Source organism: Macrotis lagotis, chromosome X, assembly GCF_037893015.1.
Source record: "Macrotis lagotis isolate mMagLag1 chromosome X, bilby.v1.9.chrom.fasta, whole genome shotgun sequence".
NCBI lineage: Eukaryota > Metazoa > Chordata > Mammalia > Peramelemorphia > Peramelidae > Macrotis > Macrotis lagotis.
In genome coordinates, this window is record NC_133666.1 from 453,064,875 (window position 1) to 453,083,163 (window position 18,289).

Genomic DNA, 18,289 nt, shown 5'->3' on the forward strand with positions numbered 1-18,289 from the left:
CCTTGCAAAAAAAAAAAACCCTAAGAAAAAGAAAAAACTAGTTTTTGCTACTTTTTTCTTAAATAATCATAATTATCCCAGGCATTTCCTCCCCCTTCCAGAGAACCACCCCATATAACAAATAGTATTTTTAGAAGGAAAAAAAAATAAGCACAACTAATCAGTACATTGAAAAAGTCCAAAAACATGCAATTTGTAATACCTGTAATACCTCATCTTCATGAAAGAATGAGCTGGGGGTGTCCTCTCATATATCTTCATTTGAGTGCTTTATAATTTTCTTACTTTTACTTTTTTTAATGTGGCATTCTTTCTATTTACATTGTTGTAGTTACTATGTAAATTGTTTCCTTCACTGATTTCACTTAATTTTGCATATAGATCTTCCTGTGATTCTCTATATCATCGCACACATCATTTCTTACAACACAGTAATATTCCATTACAATGAGAGGCATCTTCTTTGTTTCCAATTCTTAGCTATCAAAAAAAGTGCTGCTGTAAATACTTGGGATTTAGAGAACTTTCTTCTTATTGACAGCTTCCTTAGGGTATAAGCCCGGTAATGGAATCTTTAGTTCAAAGGAAATGATGTTTTATTTAAAAATTTTATTTAAATTTATTTTATTCAAAAAATAATTACTTGGGGCGGCTAGGTGGTGCAGTGGATAGAGTGTCAGCCCTGGAGTCAGGAGTGCCTGAGTTCAAATCTGGGCTCAGACACTTAATAATTACCTAGCTGTTGTTACTCTCAGCTCTTCACTCTCATTCCACATATCTAGTTGTTTTTCAAATCTTGTTATTATTTTTGTACTGTATCTCTTATCTATGGCTTCTTCTCTCCATACAGAAAGCCTCTACCCCAGTTAAGACTCTATCACCTCTTCTACATTCACTTTTTTTTTAGGTTTTTTTTGCAAGGCAAATGGGGTTAAGTGGCTTGCCCAAGGCCACACAGCTAGGTACACAGTACATTCACTTTTTCCTTTAATCCTAATTCCTCATACCAAAAATGGCTAACCTGTAAACATGCTTAACACAAGTGTATAAATACAATATTAACTTGAGTGTTCACTGCTAAGGGTGGGGGTGGAAGGAAATTTTTTAATTTAGAAATATACATAGCCATATGGATGAATGTTAAAAAAAAACAACCTTTCATTATATGTATTTGGAAAAAGTAAAACAGCATTAAAAAAATTAAAAATTAAAAAAAAAGACTCAACACCTCTTGCTTGAACTATTGCTATAGCCTCCTTACTAGTCTCAAGTCTCTTTCTTCTCTAATAGCTCGTATCAAAGTGATTTTCTTAAAATGCAAGTCTGACCATTCTCCCAATCTTCTGCTCAAACTCCAGTTTCTCTCTCTCTAGGATCACACACAAAAAAAAGAAATTTAGACATCTTCCCAATCAGGCTTCTTCCAGTTTTTTTCAGGCTTCATTAACATTATTCCTGACCATATTCTCCATTGTTCAGCCTTACTGACCCTATTGATTCACACACAGTGCTTCAGCTCCTGTTTTCCTGTCTCTGTACAATCTTTCCTCCATGTCTGGAATGCTTTAGCTCTGACCTTTAGGTCTCATCTGACTTTTTTTCAGGATGCAAATTAAGTTCCATATTCTACAGAAGGCCTTTCCTAATCTTTTCCTTCCCCACCCACTCTGCCAGTTGTGGGGCCTTCCCTCATAACAAAACTTTGCATTTATCATGTATCTATCTGCCTTGTGCATATATGTCATTTCATCTTTTAGAATGTAAGTTCCTTGAGGGCAAGAACTGTTCACCTTTTTTCTTTGTGTCCTCAGTACGTAAACATAGGAAGCTTTTTTCCTGCTTTCTTCTTTGATCTTTGAGACAAAAAATATCATAATATTTAGTAACCCTCAAACAAGAGAAAACAAAATTTAAAAATTATTCATTTAAAATTAATAAATAGGAACTCCATGACTTTCTATAGTGCTATGGATTTTTTTTAGGTTTTTTTTTTTTTTTTTTTTTTTTTGCAAGGCAAATGGGGTTGAGTGGCTTGCCCAAGGCCACACAGCTAGGTAATTATTAAATGTCTGAGACCAGATTTGAACCCAGGTACTCCTGACTCCAGGGCCGGTGCTTTATCTACTGCGCCACCTAGCCGCCCCTATAGATTTTTTTTTTAATTAAAATTTTGTTCAATAAGCAAGCATTTATTTTCTTCCACTTCCTCCCATTGAGAAGGAAAAAAGATATAACATAGTTATATTAGAACAAAACTTTCTCATGTACAAAAATCTATATCCCATTTTTCTGTATTCCATCCCCTTTCAGTCTTAGAAGGTGGGTAGTATTTGCAATCATTTTTTTTCAGTCATTTTCTACAGCCTACATTTCTACAGTCCACCACTTTGTGACCCCAATTGGGGTTTCTTGGCAAAGATACTGGATTGGTTTGCCACTTCCTTCTCCAATTCATTTTACAAATGAGAAAATGAGGCAAACAGAGTTCAGTGACTTGCCCAGGATCACACAGCTAAAGTGTGTGAGACTGGATTTGAATTAGAAAAGATAAGTCTTCCTGATTCCAGACTGGGTTTCCTATCCACATGATCATCTGACCACCTCTGTTCTTTATCACTGGAAATTCATCACTGGAATTATAATCAGTCATTGCACTGTCTATAGTCCTTAAGTTTGTCAAAGTTGTTTTTATTTCATTGTAGCTTTTATATAAATTTTTCAACTGGTTTTGCTTACTTCATTCAACATCAGTTAATAAACATTCCCAAGTTTATCCGAAACTCTCCCTTTTGTAATTTCTTATGGCACAATATTCCATTGCATTCATATCCCTCTTTGTGTTCAGTTATTCCATATGTGATGAATGTTCTCTTAGTTTCCTGTTCTTTGACACCAAGAAATTTGCATATTTTTATAATTAGGGAGATTTTAATTTCTTTGGTGTATAGTCCTAGTAGTCTATTGCTCAGTCAACTGGAACTTTGGGGCACAGTTTCAAATAACTTTCCACAATAACTGCTAATTGTAGCCTCAAAATGAGGGCTTGTTGGTAGATAAATAGCGAACTGTCTAGTATCCTACAGTTAAGGAACTTGCCTGGAGTCCCCTAGCCAGTAAATGTCTAGTCTCTGTGTTGTGAAATCAGAAGTTGTGGGGAGACAGGGAATAGATGGTGTGAGCTAAATCAGGTTGAAGGGAAAGGAGTCTTATTCTATTTTTCTTTTTGTTATATGACTTTTCCTTTTGTTTCTTAAAATATTCCTCTAACAGTGGTTTTTAAATATGCATATGCATATGTGTGTAAATAGATATAATATGTATATTATCAATGATTTTTTTTCTGTGCTGTCATTTAAAACCAACTTCTCATATTCTGTTAAGATGTGTTATTCATTTGTTTATCTTTGAATTTTTTAAAATACTAACTCAACATCATTTAATTTCTAGATATTCGTATTTATGGGATGGAACCAATGAAAAATGCCACTAAAGGTTGTAATGAATCAGTGGATGATGCAACTGGGCCTTGTAGCTGTCAGGATTGTTCCATTACTTGTGGTCCTAAACCCCAGCCCCCACCTCCTCCTGCTCCTTGGCTGATACTTGGCTTGGATGCCATGTATGTCATTATGTGGATCTTCTACATGGGATTCTTGCTTGTATTTTTTGGAATGTTTTTTATAATATGGTGCTATAGGTAAGGATTTAAATGTTTTTTATCTCCTTAGAGGAGAGGAAAAAGTAAACTTCTATTCATTTACTTTTGGCTATTAAATGTCAATTATAGTAATTAGTTTAGAAAACAAGTTTCTGTTTCCTAAATATATGAATTTTTTTTAAAACAAGTTAGCATTCTGAGGCCTCTTGAAATATTTAGCCAAGTGTTTTTCTGGATTATCTATAATTTATAGAAATATCTTTTACTTGCTAAAAATTATCTGATCATCAGAATTAAATCAGAATTTATGCATATAAAAATATACAAATTCCTTTTATGTTCACCCTAAGTTTCTGAATAAGTGTTTACTTTGTTATTAGTCTGGAATAATACTTGTTGAGAGCCTAAAATTTGTAAAATGTAGATTTTGAAATGAAGATTTCATAAAGCAGATTTTTTCGGGGTGGGTAGCAGGATAAGTATGGAGGAAGGGTGAATATTCTTGAACAAAGAAGAAAAATACAGGAAAAAAAGTTTTCTATGTTACTATAGTTATTTCAGAGTGATCATTTCATAATCACAGCATAATTAGAAGTTTATTAATGTGGCTTATATTCTTTTTTCCCCCCCAGAAAACGATATTTTGTTTCTGAGTACACACCTATTGATGGCAATATAGCCTTTTCTGTTAATGCCAGTGATCGAGGTATGCATATTTGGAATTTGAAAAGTAAAGGGGGAGGGAGCTGTATAGGTGAATAGGCATCATGGTTTTTTAAAAAATAATTTTTAGTCTAGGGGGAAGGGACTCCTTTTAATTCTAGGATCTTTCCTTCTGGCTAAGTGTATGAATCACCCACCTCTGGGGAAGGGAGCCCATCCTCACTGATCTTACGCTAGTCAGATTCCCTCCCCCCACCCCCATATATCCAATTTCCCTATGATGTTTGTTAACTTATTTCCTGTTAAAATTTCAGGAATGGCTTGGCTCTTAACCTCCAACCTCCCTTCCTCTCATGCTCTTCCAGGGGAGGCCTCCTGTTGTGATCAACTTGGTGCAAAATTTGAGAGCTGTTTGACACAAGGGTTTACACAATGGGGGTCTTTCTGTGTTAGAAACCCAGTGCCTGTCATCTTCTGTTCCCTGATCGTCATTGCGGTGTGCTGTTCGGGTCTGGTGTTCATGAAGCTCACAACCAATCCAGTTGATCTTTGGTCTGCCCCTAATAGCCAAGCTCATCTAGAGAAAGAATACTTTGATACCCACTTTGGACCTTTCTTCCGTACTGAACAGCTTATAATCCGGGCTCCAAATACTAGCCAGCACACTTACCAGCCATATCCTTCTGGATCAGATGTTCCCTTTGGGCCCCCTCTGGACAAAGAGATCCTGCACCAGGTAATCTGCTATTTGTTAATGCCAGTCCAAGGACAATATGCTATATTTGTGGTAATCCTACAGGAAGACCCTTTTGGGGGAAGTGGGGAATAGTAATTTTAACAGCTTCCAGTGAAGAATTCCCACAGCACTTCTCTTAATGCTTGGATCATTAAATAGTTAGGGGACTTGTCCAGAGTCATACAGCCACTCCACTGTATGTCTGAGGTAGGACTTGAACCCAAGTTCTGCCTAAGAGCATAGCAGACCAGCCCTATTCATTCAGACCATGTATTAGTAAAGGCATTATTGCATTTCCAGATTTTTGAGTAAATATATATCCTTCCTCCTACAAGATTTAAAAAACCAATGGTTTTTATGGCAGCTCCCACCTTAAGTACTCCTTGTGGTAAAACTAGTCTTTTTATTGTGGTTGAATGGGAAAACATATTTGAACAAAGTGTAGACCCTACTAGTAATTACTTGCTCATCAAGAATTTATTCCCTGAAGCTTGACATTGTGAATTATCTCAAAATGACAAATTCCTTTTTTTGTCATTAAGTAGCTTCTCAGCATGATGAGCCTTCTAAGACTTAATCCTTGGCTGATTATGAAGGAAGCTTGTTTCATATTAAACATAGTGGTAGTAATTACACTGAAATAAATCTTTATATTTTGATTTCTGCTATATTTAATAAGAGATGCCATTGAACTTCTCAGGAGAATATTAAAAATCATTCCATGATATTCTGCCATGAGATTAAACCAGCATTTTTTGAAACTGCTCTAGGGACTGGAGTTGTGTCTCTCTTCTCTTCTCAAGGAGACAGAACAAATATTTATACAGAAGTAGATATGAACATAAAATAAACACAAAGTAATTGGGGGAAGGAGGGGTTACTAGTATGTTTGATCTCTTGGGAAAAGTTTTATAGAGTTGAAAGGAGATGGCAGCAAAAAAGTCTAAATCCTTTCAGAAAGTGGGATATTTAGTCTTCCATATCCCCCCAAATACAAATTGTGTATTTGTATACTTCTCCTGTCTTCATTAACAAGAACAAAGATGCAGAGGAATAGGGTATTGTTTACAGCTCCACACTTCCCCTGCCCTGGCTGGTTTTGGAAGGTTTGAAGGGCTGCTGGAGGTTACTTTATTTTTACTGATACTGTCTTCTCTTTTTTACATCTCTGAGAAACTGCATATCTATAGCCAGTTGGTCCTTATAGAATAGCTACTCAAGGTGCCATAAAGTGTGAGGTCTAGGAAGACAGTCTATTTTTCCATAATTTAAGGATCTGTGCCTTGGATTGCATACTTAGGAGAATTCTATTTCAATTATAATCCTTTTACAGATTGGGGCATGGGTTCTGGGAGCCTTTTTCATATTTTGAAAACTATTTCAGTATATAATTACTTTGTTTTGTAATCCTATATAGTTTATCATATCTATTTTAAAATATTTTGGTAGAAAAAGATACATAGGTTTCATCAGACTGCCAGAGATATCCATTATTAAAAAAGTTAAGAAGCCCTAAATTTGGAGAACTCATGCTTCCTCTTCTGAACCTAACAAATTATCAAAATGTTAGTCTTCTATTAGGTAACTATCTAATGTAGAAGTGTTTCTATTCTTCTAGGTCCTAGACTTACAGACAGCCATCGAGCAAATTACTGCTTCTTATAACAATGAAACAGTGACTCTTCAGGACATCTGTTTGGCCCCCTTGTCTCCTTACAACAACAACTGTACCATTTTGAGTGTATTAAATTACTTCCAGAATAGCCATTCTGTTTTGGACCATGAAAAAGGAGACGATTTCTATGTCTATGCAGACTATCACACCCACTTCTTATACTGCACACGGTAAGTGGAGGTTTGGATAAGATTGGTCTCTGAGAAAATGACTGTTTTTAAGAAGTTCTCTGGGCATGGTGGCATATGCCTGTAAGTCCCTGCTTCTGGGCAGGTTGAGAATATTGGTTTATGAGCTCAGGAGTACTGAGCTGCTTTAGGGCTAAAGCCAGTCTAGTGCTTACACTGAATCTCAGATTAATATGGTAACCTGCCTAGAACAGAGGACATCCAGGGCTGCTGAAGGGGGAGTGAATGAGCCCAGGTCAGAAAAACAGCAGGATCTGTGACAGTGAGTATTGGGATTGGGCCAAGAGTAGCTGCTACACTTTCTAAACTGAGCTCTAGTGTGTGTGTGTGTGTGTGTGTGTGTGTGTGGAGAGAGAGAGAAAAAACACTAGCCCCCCCCAAAAAAACAAAAAAAAAACCCCCAAAATGACAGCTTTTCAGACCCTTTTAGGCAAGAAAGGTGTCTAATGGTTTCCAGTGAGTATATAAAGATATAGAATTGTCGAGTCTGTTTTTCAGTCTGGTGTATTAACATAAGAAAATGACTGTTCTTAAGAAGAAATGCGTCACACCCTTTAAAGTAAGAAGAATGTCTAGTGGTGACATGTGAAATTAGAAGTATAGGGAACTATTGAGTCAGTTTTTAAAGGAGGAAAATGAATGAATTGACCCTGGGAAAGACCATTTTAAAGAATTGACTGCTTTTAAGAGTCTTTTAAGCAAAAAAAAAAACTAATGGAATTGAATGAGTACACAAGTACTTGTTGGGTCTTCTCATTGAGGTTTCCAGGTTTGGAAATTTCAGAAGATATTTCCAGGATAAAACTTGATTTTTGAACTATAATGGGGGAAGGGAAGAGGTAACATCAAATTTACCTGCTAGTTCTTAAAACTGCTGCTTGAATCATTATAGTTAGTATATTTTCATGTTGAAAATAAGGAAATATATACCTGGTAGTCTCTGAATGTGTTGCTGTTTAGAAATGAGGCTCCCAAGAACTTAGTTATAAGATTTGATCACATTTTGCAGAAGTAGAATTTTTTTATTTTTTTCTGTGAAAGAGAAAGAATCTCTCATCTTCTTCCTAACTTCCTACCTCTGTAAAAGAGGTGTGAAAATCCTATAGGTATGTATAATAAGTAAAGTACTTTATGTATGTATATAAAGTACTTTATGAACTTTCAGACCCTCTGTTAGTGCCACCTGTTGTCACCCTTTGAAGTCCTTCAGCTACCACAAGGCTTACTTCAGATTATTTGGTGACTAAGTCTCCACTAGAATTAGAGCTAAAATGGTGAACTCACCCCAGGAAGCTCCCTCAAAGCTTTTTTCCCCCTCAAAGAAACCCATCAGTTTCATGCTACTGATATTTTCCAAATATGTAAATAGAGACCACTCTGCTACAGCAGAGACTTAACAGTGGGATTTGTCCCCAGGATTTTCATACTTGTTTACAGAGCTTGAATCTATTATACTTACAAAATTGAGGTCATATCTCTTACTTGGGATCATTTAATTTGTATCTTCACATATGTGTTTCCTGTGACCTTATCTTGTTTCCTTCTGTCTTACTATCCTGTCATTGAGGTTCTCTAAAGCATTTCTTGTTCAAAAGCACGATAATTGTTTTTGGGTTTTTTGACAGGGCTCCTGCCTCTCTGAATGATACAAGTGTGCTTCATGATTCTTGTTTGGGAACTTTTGGAGGGCCTGTTTTCCCTTGGCTTGTCTTAGGAGGTTATGATGGTAAGTACTTTTCAGGGTTGGCAGAGTGGGAGAGTAGGAATTAAAATGCCTAGGGTTGTTTGGTTTTTTTTTTAAGGTTTTGTTTTTTGTTTATTTTTTTTTACGAGGCAATGGGGTTAAGTGGCTTGCCCAAGGCCACAAAGCTAGGTAATTGTTGCTACCTAGCTGCCCCCCTAGGGTTGATTCTAAAGGCAGCTATTAACTCAGGACTTCTGAAGTGCCCAGATATCAAAACTTTATTTTTTATCATAGGGCACACATGTTTTATTCTTTTCTTTAATTTGAAAATTTTAGTTTCTTTTTTTAGGTTTTCATTTTAATGAGATATTATTAACCAAAACCAAATTGTTTTGTGGTTACTTATGTTCAAATGAATAGAGCATCATATTTCATAATTTTACAGTGTTTGTCTATTTCTCCTCATTCTCTTTTCCTCTTATTCATTAAATTCTTTTAAAAATTCACATTTATAAGACCAGATAGAGTAAGAGTTTAGTCTTTAGCTTCAATAGTCTTTTTTTGTTTGCTTTTTGCAAGGCAGTGGGGTTAAGTGACTTGCCCAAGATCCCACAACTGGGTTATTATTAAGTGTCTGAGGCCAAATTTGAACTCAAGTCCTCCTGACACAAGGTCCAGCCACCTAACTGCCCCACCTCAATAGTCTCTTTCTTTAATTGATATTTTATTTTTCCAAATACATGTTATGAAAGTTTTTCATCATTCATCTATATGCCTGTGTATATTTTTAAGTTACAAAATTTCCTTCCATCCCCCCCTCCCCTCAGCAGCAGTCATGTTAATGTTGTACATACACATCTGTGTTAAACATGTTTACAGATTAGTCATTTTCGGTATGAGGAATTAGGATTAAGGAAAAGAAATACATTAGAGATTTTTTTTTAAATGAACGTGGTCTTCATCAGACTCTGAAGGGTTTTTTTGTTTTGTTTTGTTTTTATTTTACTTCTGGTTGGGAATAGCATTGTTCATTGTCGGTCTTAATAAGGTTGTCTTATCCCTCTGAACTGCTAAGAGCAGCTGCTTCCATCAAAGTTGATCATCTCACACAGTGTTATTGCTGATTGCTGATGAGTACATTTTTCTCTTGGTTCTGCTCCCTTTGCTTAGCATCAGTTCCTGTAATTCATTCCATGCTTCTCTAGAGTCCAACTATTTCTGGTTTCTTATAGAACAATAGTACTCCATAGAATTCATGTACCATAATTTGTTTAGCCATTCTCCTATTGATAGGCATCCCCTTGATGTCCAATTCTTTGCCACTACAAAAAGAACTAATGTGATATTTTGGAACACTTGGGATTTTTTCCATTTTTTATGATTTCTTCTGGATATTGGTCTAGGAATTAGAATTGCTGGGTCAAAGGGTATGAACAGTTTTATTGCTCTTTGGTCATAGTTCCATGTTGCTCTCCAGAATTGTTGGATCACTTCACAACTCCACCAGCAATGCATTAAAGTCCCAATCCTCCCACAACCTCTCCAGCATTGATCATTTTCCCTTTTTGTCATTTTAATCAATCTGATAAGTGTGAGGTGATACCTCAGAATTAATTTTCATTTGCATTTCTCTAATCAAGAATTATTTGGAGCATTTTTTCACATGATCATATATAGCTTTAATTTCTTCATTTGAAAACTGTCTATTTATATCCTTTGACTATTTATCAATTGGGGAATGACTCCCAACTTTATAAATTTGATGCAGTTCTCTTTATATTTTAGAAATGAGACCTTAATCAGAACTCCTAGTTACGAAGATTGTTTCCCAGTTAATAGTTTCTTAAAGGACGTATAGTTTGGTTCAGCAGTGAAGCATTAAGGTTAGCTCATCTTTTTCTAAGTTGATTGATTAAGAAATTCATCTATATTTATGTCACTCAGGGCATTGAACTTTTTGTGAGGCAATAGGGGTTAAGTGACGTGACAGATTTGAACTCAGTTCCACTACACCATCTCAGTGCCCCTTCTCTAAAGGCTTTTAAATACAGAAACTACAACTTTAATTTCTCTTTGCTAATTCCCATGGAACATCATAGCAATTGCCCAGTGTTCAATGCTACAGTGAAGATAAAAGATAAATTGGCACCTCAGGTTTATTTACATGAGATCTGACAAGGTTTTCTCTGCAGAGGGAGGCATCCCATCATGAGTAATGCGAGATTGACATGTAGTTTTAAATACTTATCTGTTAAATGAGAACTGGGCCTCTTTTGAAGACATGACTCAATTCATAAGCTGTGAACTCGACTTATTTAGTAAACTGTCTCATTCTTGGTACACAGGGATTGTTGCTAATAAACTGCTCCAGTTATGTTATGAGCTCTCTTGTTGAAGGCTTCTCAGTTTCAAGCTTGTAATCTTTGACTTGCTACATTTTTCCTCTATAGAGCAAAACTATAATAATGCTACTGCTCTTGTGATTACTCTTCCTGTCAATAATTACTACAACAACACTGAAAAGCTGCAAAGAGCCCAAGCCTGGGAAAAAGAGTAAGTTTCATGACATGTTAAGTAAGCTTGTATCTTTGGTTATTGAGTATACTCTTCTACTCTCAGTATTTCTTAATCAGTGAGCAGATAACTTTAGATCCTCCTTTTTTCCCTTATATGATATGATTAGATTGGCTCAGAAAGACAACCACACTTGAAGTGCCTAAATTTTTATTAAATGATGACCCATTTCAAAATAATGTATCAATTTTTTTTCAACATAGCAGACTTTTAAAATTTCGTTTTTTACCAGATAAGAGGAAGAGAGAGCTTTTTTTTTTTCTAGAAATCCAGTTGAGGGGTGGCTAGGTGGCACAGTGGATAAAGCACCGGCCCTGGAGTCAGGAGTACCTGGGTTCAAATCCTTTCTCAAACACTTAATAATTACCTAGCTGTGTGGCCTTGGGCAAGCCACTTAACCCTATTTGCCTTGCAAAAACCTAAAAAAAAAAAAAAAGAAATTCAATTGAACTGCTTTTGAACTTGTTTTGAACATGTTTTATAAAAGGACCAGAAACTGACCAAGTTCCAGGATAGAAGAAAGTTTATATGTGTTTGTATGGTAGATTTATAACTAGATTTGGAATCCCTAGAATTTTTATTTAAATCTTAGCTCACTTACTATTTACTATAAAATAGTAAGATGTTAGGCTTCATTTTTGTGGTTCTCAGATCTGATCTGTCAATTAAAGGGTTAAATTAGATAACCTCCAGGGTGTCTTCTAGTTCTAAATCAGTAATTCTAAAAATCTTTGTTTTGCTGGTTTTTTTCTTCTCTGACATGTATTTTTATTTACACTTTTTAGATTCATCAGCTTTGTAAAAAACTACAAAAATCCAAACCTGACTATTTCTTTCTCTGCTGAGCGAAGTATTGAAGATGAGATAAATCGTGAAAGTAATGGTGATGTTGTCACTGTTCTAATTAGCTATGCTGTCATGTTTTTATATATTTCCATGGCCTTAGGACATATCAGAAGTTGTCGTAGATTCCTGGTACGTGATACTGAGTTTTAATACAGTTCTCAATATTAAGACTTTTTTATATTCCTAAGGTATTTCTTAGGCATTAATCTTTATAATTGAAGCAGATAAAATTAATTTCATAATTATAAGAACAAAATTCTTCTTTGGCATATCATTTCTCTTTCTTCATTTTGATAATTTTTTAAAATTAGGACATATATATATATATATATATATGTAAATGGTACATTTATAAATTAGGAAACATTGACATATCTCTTTACCACCCTTTTACTGTTATAAAATATAATTATTACTGGGGGAGGCCAAATATATTACCCATTTTCCAGCTAGGTGGCATAGGTAGAGGACTACTGTATTCATTGAAATCAAAAGCTCATAGCTTCCTTGGTATGTGGTAACCCTGAGTTTTCATATAGTTCTCAGTGTTATTTAGATATTTTTAAAATTTCCCTAATATATTTTTATACATTAAGCTTTATTATTTAAAGCAGATAGAATTAGTTTTATATTTGAAAAGAACAAAATTCTTTGGCATATCACTTCTCTTGATTTTATATTTTTTAAAAATTGAGATGTGTAAATAGTGCATTTATAAAAAAAGGACACTTATACATGTGTCTCTTTATCATCCTGGCTTGTAGTGTTATAAAATATAATTGTTAATAATATATTTACCATTAGTGTAAATGTTGAAATCTAAACTAATCATTTTTCTTTTATTAATGTTTTCAGGTAGATTCCAAAATCTCCCTGGGTATTGCAGGTATCCTGATGGTGCTTAGTTCAGTAGTGTGTTCTCTAGGTCTCTTCAGCTACGTTGGAATTCCCCTCACCTTGATTGTCATTGAAGTCATCCCATTCCTGGTGCTTGCAGTTGGAGTAGACAATATTTTTATTCTAGTTCAGACTTTTCAGGTATAAGCATACATACCACTCTTGCCATTTGGTTCTATTTTTGAAGTTATTCAAAAATACATTGAAAGAAGAAACATGCTTTGGTTTAGTTTAGTTTTCATTCTATGTCTATAAATTACTCTGTCCTGAATACTTGAAAGGTTATTAGTGTGGGTTCATTAGTACCAGGGAAAAGACCAGGAATGACAGCTTTCCATTTTAAGATTTTCAAGGGGGGCAGCCTGGTGATACAGTTGGGGGGGCACTTGTTGGCCCAGTGGATAGAGCACCAGTCCTGGAGTCAGGAGAACCTGATTCAAATCTGGCCTCAGACATTTAATAATTACCTAGCTGTGTGGCCTTGGGCAAGCCACTTAACCCCATTGCCTTGCCAAAAAAAAAAGGATTTGCAGAGATTTTTACACATGATCTCATTTGAGCCATATAATGTGAAATTGATACTAGTAGCATTAGTTCTATTTTACAGATTAGGAAACCTGGACTCATACTTGCCCTTAATTAGTTCATAAATGTGACAGACAGGATTTGAAATTATTTGAAATCCTGACTTCAGGTTGTCAGTCTATCCAATTTATCATACTGCCTCTACCTTAATACAAAATAAATCTTATATTACAAAGATTGTTTTTGACTCAGTGGACAGTATGCCACAAGTTCTCTTTGCCCTAAATCTCTCATCAGTATGGGGACAGGAAAGAGAATGAAAGAGATATATTGCTACAGAGGTTGGAGACTGGTTTCAATTCCTTTCTTCTGGTCCACACTTTGGTTGAATCCAGTGATGGACTCAGATTCCACCAGTGCCATTAACTAGCTATGTGCTCTCTGATCATTTCACTTCTCTGTGGGCCTTGGTTTCTTGTATCAAGTGAAGGACTTGAATTAATTGACTTCTGGGTACCTTCCTGTTTTACTTCAATCCTATCACCTCCTTCTTGTATTTCTCATTTGGTACTAAGAGGAAAGAGTCACCAGGAATCCTGGGTTTAATTACTATTAATATTCTACATTGGAGGGGGGAATAGAAATTTAGACTTAAATCCTTATCGGGAATTAAAATGGAGGGTTTTTTCAATCTTTTTCAAGTTGGTCATGTCTCTTTAAGGGAATTGTGGAGAGAGAAATAGTAGTCAATTTGATGGAAAAGATCTTTCTTTCATCTTTCAGAGAGATGAACGTCTTCAAGGGGAAACAGTGGATAAACAACTGGGCAGGATCCTGGGGGAAGTGGCTCCAAGCATGTTCCTGTCATCATTTTCAGAGACTGTAGCCTTTTTCTTAGGTAACTCCTCCTCATACAGCTCTACCCTTACTTTCATTGACCCTGGGTGGTATGGTACAGGCAGTTTGCAAATGGCCTCTGGATGCCTTTCTTTTTTTGCCTCCTTTTAATATTTATCACAAGACCAGAATGCTTTATTGGGAGGTTGAGTTTCAAAAGAATTATTAATCAACCTTTCCCAGCAGTTAAGTGTCACATCAAGAGCATCAGTTTTGTGTCATAAATGTATCCTGACTCTCTAGCAGTGGAAGAGCTTTATATATGTTTGGTCTACCTGCCTCCCCAAATATGAGTGAAACTTCCCCAATCATTCCTAGGTAAGATTCTTGACATAGGAGCACCCAAATTGAATCTGAGATTTGAATAATATTTCTTGCTTTGATCATACTGGAATAAAATTGAACTAGTATAAAGTGGTAAAGACCAGCCTTTTTCAGTTGAAATATAGACCCTTTCACTCCCAAACACCATCTTTCTCATTTGGAGGAACTTGCCACAGATGGGTCAGAAATGGCAAGTAACTGAATAATTGTAAAGTTAGTTAGAACATGTGGAACAAGACTAATCAGTTTCTTTTCCTCTTGTCCCATAGGGGCTTTGTCACCCATGCCAGCTGTTCGAACCTTTTCTCTGTTTGCTGGAATGGCTGTTTTCATTGACTTTCTCCTTCAAATTACTTGTTTTGTGAGTCTCTTGGGCCTGGACATTAAGCGTCAAGAGGTAAAGTATATAATTGTGGCAAATGATCCCCACCTACCTCTCTCTAATGACAGTGGACAGAGAATATTCTTACAATTCCATCTTTCTTTTCACCCAATCAGAAAAATAAATTGGACGTTTTGTGTTGCATCAGAATTGCTGAAGACAGAACCAGCCCCCAATTATCAGAGAGTTATTTGTTTCGGTTTTTCAAAAATGTCTTCTCTCCATTTCTGCTGAAGGACTGGATGCGACCAATTGTGGTATGCAGATTTCTGCAAGTGTTTGTTTTTCTTTTCTGATTGGAGACTTGCCTAAACAAATGCTGTGTAAATGGGGGCAGCTAGGTGGCACAGTGGATAAAGCACTGGCCCCTAGAGTCAGGAGGATCTGAGTCCAAATGTGACCTCAGATACTTAATAATTACCTAGCTGTGTGACTTTGGGCAAGTCACTTGACCCCATTGCCTTGCAAAAACCAAAAACCAAAAACAAACAAATGCTGTGTAAGAAATTGGACACTTCTGAAGATGAGTGGATGATATTAAGCCTGTGTTTTCAGGCTTGTAGCCAGTTATTGCTTCTTACAAGTATCAAGACCTTATTAAAAGTTCTAGCCTAACTGATGACCCTTGGTTGTGGTTGTGATTGCTCTGAATATTAGATAGGGTCATCATTGCAGGGCATTTAGACATTGGCTACTCCTCTAGGAAATTCCAGTTCTTCACTGGTTCAGAGCTTTATCTTTTTGATTTTGTTATTTTAATTGTAAAGATACTGTGCAGAAACCTCAAGTACTTATCATTTTTTTTCCCTCTTGCAGATATCTGTATTTGTGGGCATTCTGTCATTCAGCATAGCAGTTCTCAACAAAGTGGAAATTGGCTTGGATCAGTCTCTTTCAATGCCAGATGTAAGATTGTTTTACTTTGCTTGATTTGATTGGTTAACCAAGAAAATTTATGTAAAGGTGTTCAGGGAAAATATCAGTTGATTACTACAATTATGGACCACTTTCACTGATGTTAAGGGTATTATTTTAAGATCTGCATACTTGGGTTACCCCAGTTGTTCATTATGGCATCTCTTTTAGACCCAGAACATAACATGAGCCACCAATTTATCATCTTGTAGCAGGATTTAAAGGAACATTGAATTTGCCAAAGGAGTTTTCATATAGCAGTTTCCTGATAATTTGTTTTAAAAAATAAAATTTTCTTTTTGTAAAATAGATTTTTATTGCTACTTCTAGATATCAAAAAATTTCTGTGTGATTTCACATCATCTACGTTTCTCAGTGTATCCTTCCTCTTTGAGATCTCTTATGATGACTTAAAAAATAGGATAACAGATCAGTAAAATTAACTTCCCTGTTAAAAAAAAAAAGTGTAATATATGTAGTGTTCTCCACACTCATAGTTCACCACCTCTGCAAAAGAGTTTGGGAATAGGTTTACTTCTTACCTCTTCTTTGGTACCAAGTTGATTATTAAGATTTTGTGACATTCCTGTGTTTTTTTTTATTTATTTAAGGCAATGGGGTTAACTGACTTACCCAAGATCACATAGGCAATTATTATGTGTCTGAGGCCGAATTTGTACTAAGGTCCTCCTGACTCCAGGGCCAGTGCTCTATCCACTGTGCCACCTAGCTGCCCCCTCCTGTGATCTTCTAGTAATTTTTCTTCCCTTTGTTTGACCTTACTTGTTCTCTACTTTAATCTGTTGTGTGGTCTTTTTTTTTTTTAAAGGACTCTTATGTACTAGATTATTTCAAGTCCTTGAACCAGTACTTACATGCAGGTCCTCCTGTGTATTTTGTGCTAGAAGAAGGACATGACTATACCTCTCTAAAAGGACAGAACATGGTGTGTGGTGGAATGGGATGTAACAACAATTCACTTGTGCAGCAGATCTTTAATGCTGCAGAACTACAGAATTAGTAAGTACTACATTCTTCTCCAGTAACCACTTGTAGTAGAACAAATTTGAAATTCTAAATTTGCTTGGGTAATTATTTGAAAGCAAAATGTGAGCTCAGTTTTAGTCATCATGGATCAGAACTTTTAAGAAGTTAATAAAGTTCAAAATTGATTTTTATTTTTAAGTGATAAAATAATGTGGAAGAGTTGATCTTTAGTCATCCTAGCCATTTAATTTGTCTTGTGTCCCATAGCACAAAAATAGGTTTTGCCCCCTCTTCCTGGATTGATGATTATTTTGACTGGATTAAACCTCAGTCTTCCTGCTGTCGGATTTATAATATGACAGACCAGTTTTGTAATGCTTCAGGTAAGATATCTCAAAGTTTTCACTTTTCTTTTGAGCATCTTAAAACTTTTAAACTTTGTTATTTGTATTAAATGAAAAGTTTTGCATGACCTATTGAAATTTAACTGGTTTGGAATGACAGCTTTCAACCAGTTTATCATTTACTGTGTAATTTCTTTGAAGTTATGTAAATATTTCATGGGCTAATATTAGACAATTTGACTTATTTTTCTACTATTGTTCCAAATAGCCTCCTTCAGTAGATCATAGACCAAATAAATGTTTTAAAAACTACCAATTCATCCCATTGTTTTGAAATTAGAGTATTCTTTATTCCTTGGAATGTAGCTTAATTTATTGGGAGACTGCTCTAGTAGTAAGACATTTCATATTTTGGATTTAGAAAATGTGGATTCAGGACCTAGTTCTGCCACTTTCATTCTCTCTGATTTTTGGGCAAGTCATTTAGCCTCTATTGACCTGAGTTTCCTTGACTATATGTACTATGAGAAAGGTTCATCTTTTATTTTTTTTAATTTTATTTTTTATTCTCATTTTGTACAAATTTTTTTTTACATTAATAAAATATTCTTGTTTAAGAGTAAGCAAAATACCCCTCCCCCCATGAATATAGACTTGCTTGGGTGATAAAGTAAAGGGGAGAGAAAAAAATTAAAATTAAAAAAAGAATAATAGTAATAATTGTAGGTATGGCCAGGTGGCGTAATGGACAAAGCACCAGCCCTGGAGCCACGAGCATCTGAGCCCACATCCAGCCCCGTAGACCCAACAATCACCCAGCTGTGTGACATGCAAGCCACCCGATCCCCACTGCCCTGCAAAAACCTAAAAGAAGGGGAAAAAAAGACCCAAAATAAAATAGTAATAATAGTAGGGGTGGCTGGGTGGCAGACAGAGCATTGGCCCTTGAGTCAGGAGCACCTGGGTCCAAATCCAGCCCCAGACACCCAAAGAT

General features: G+C 35.7%; 1 protein-coding gene across 2 annotated transcripts in view; it reads left to right on the forward strand.

The window, feature by feature from the left end:
• LOC141497422 (NPC intracellular cholesterol transporter 1) overlaps window positions 1–18,289 on the forward strand; it is a 59,937-nt gene that overhangs the window by 25,173 nt on the left and 16,475 nt on the right. The window contains exons 6-19 of one of the 2 annotated variants that reach the window (XM_074200070.1): window positions 3,448–3,697; window positions 4,291–4,364; window positions 4,636–5,057; window positions 6,676–6,902; window positions 8,546–8,646; window positions 11,055–11,157; window positions 11,964–12,153; window positions 12,880–13,062; window positions 14,230–14,344; window positions 14,937–15,064; window positions 15,166–15,306; window positions 15,866–15,955; window positions 16,794–16,984; window positions 17,219–17,334. In XM_074200070.1, the coding sequence (XP_074056171.1) occupies window positions 3,448–3,697; window positions 4,291–4,364; window positions 4,636–5,057; window positions 6,676–6,902; window positions 8,546–8,646; window positions 11,055–11,157; window positions 11,964–12,153; window positions 12,880–13,062; window positions 14,230–14,344; window positions 14,937–15,064; window positions 15,166–15,306; window positions 15,866–15,955; window positions 16,794–16,984; window positions 17,219–17,334 (2,331 nt within the window). The remainder of the gene's footprint in view (window positions 1–3,447; window positions 3,698–4,290; window positions 4,365–4,635; window positions 5,058–6,675; window positions 6,903–8,545; window positions 8,647–11,054; window positions 11,158–11,963; window positions 12,154–12,879; window positions 13,063–14,229; window positions 14,345–14,936; window positions 15,065–15,165; window positions 15,307–15,865; window positions 15,956–16,793; window positions 16,985–17,218; window positions 17,335–18,289) is intronic. The other variant, XM_074200071.1, reaches the window with a different exon arrangement.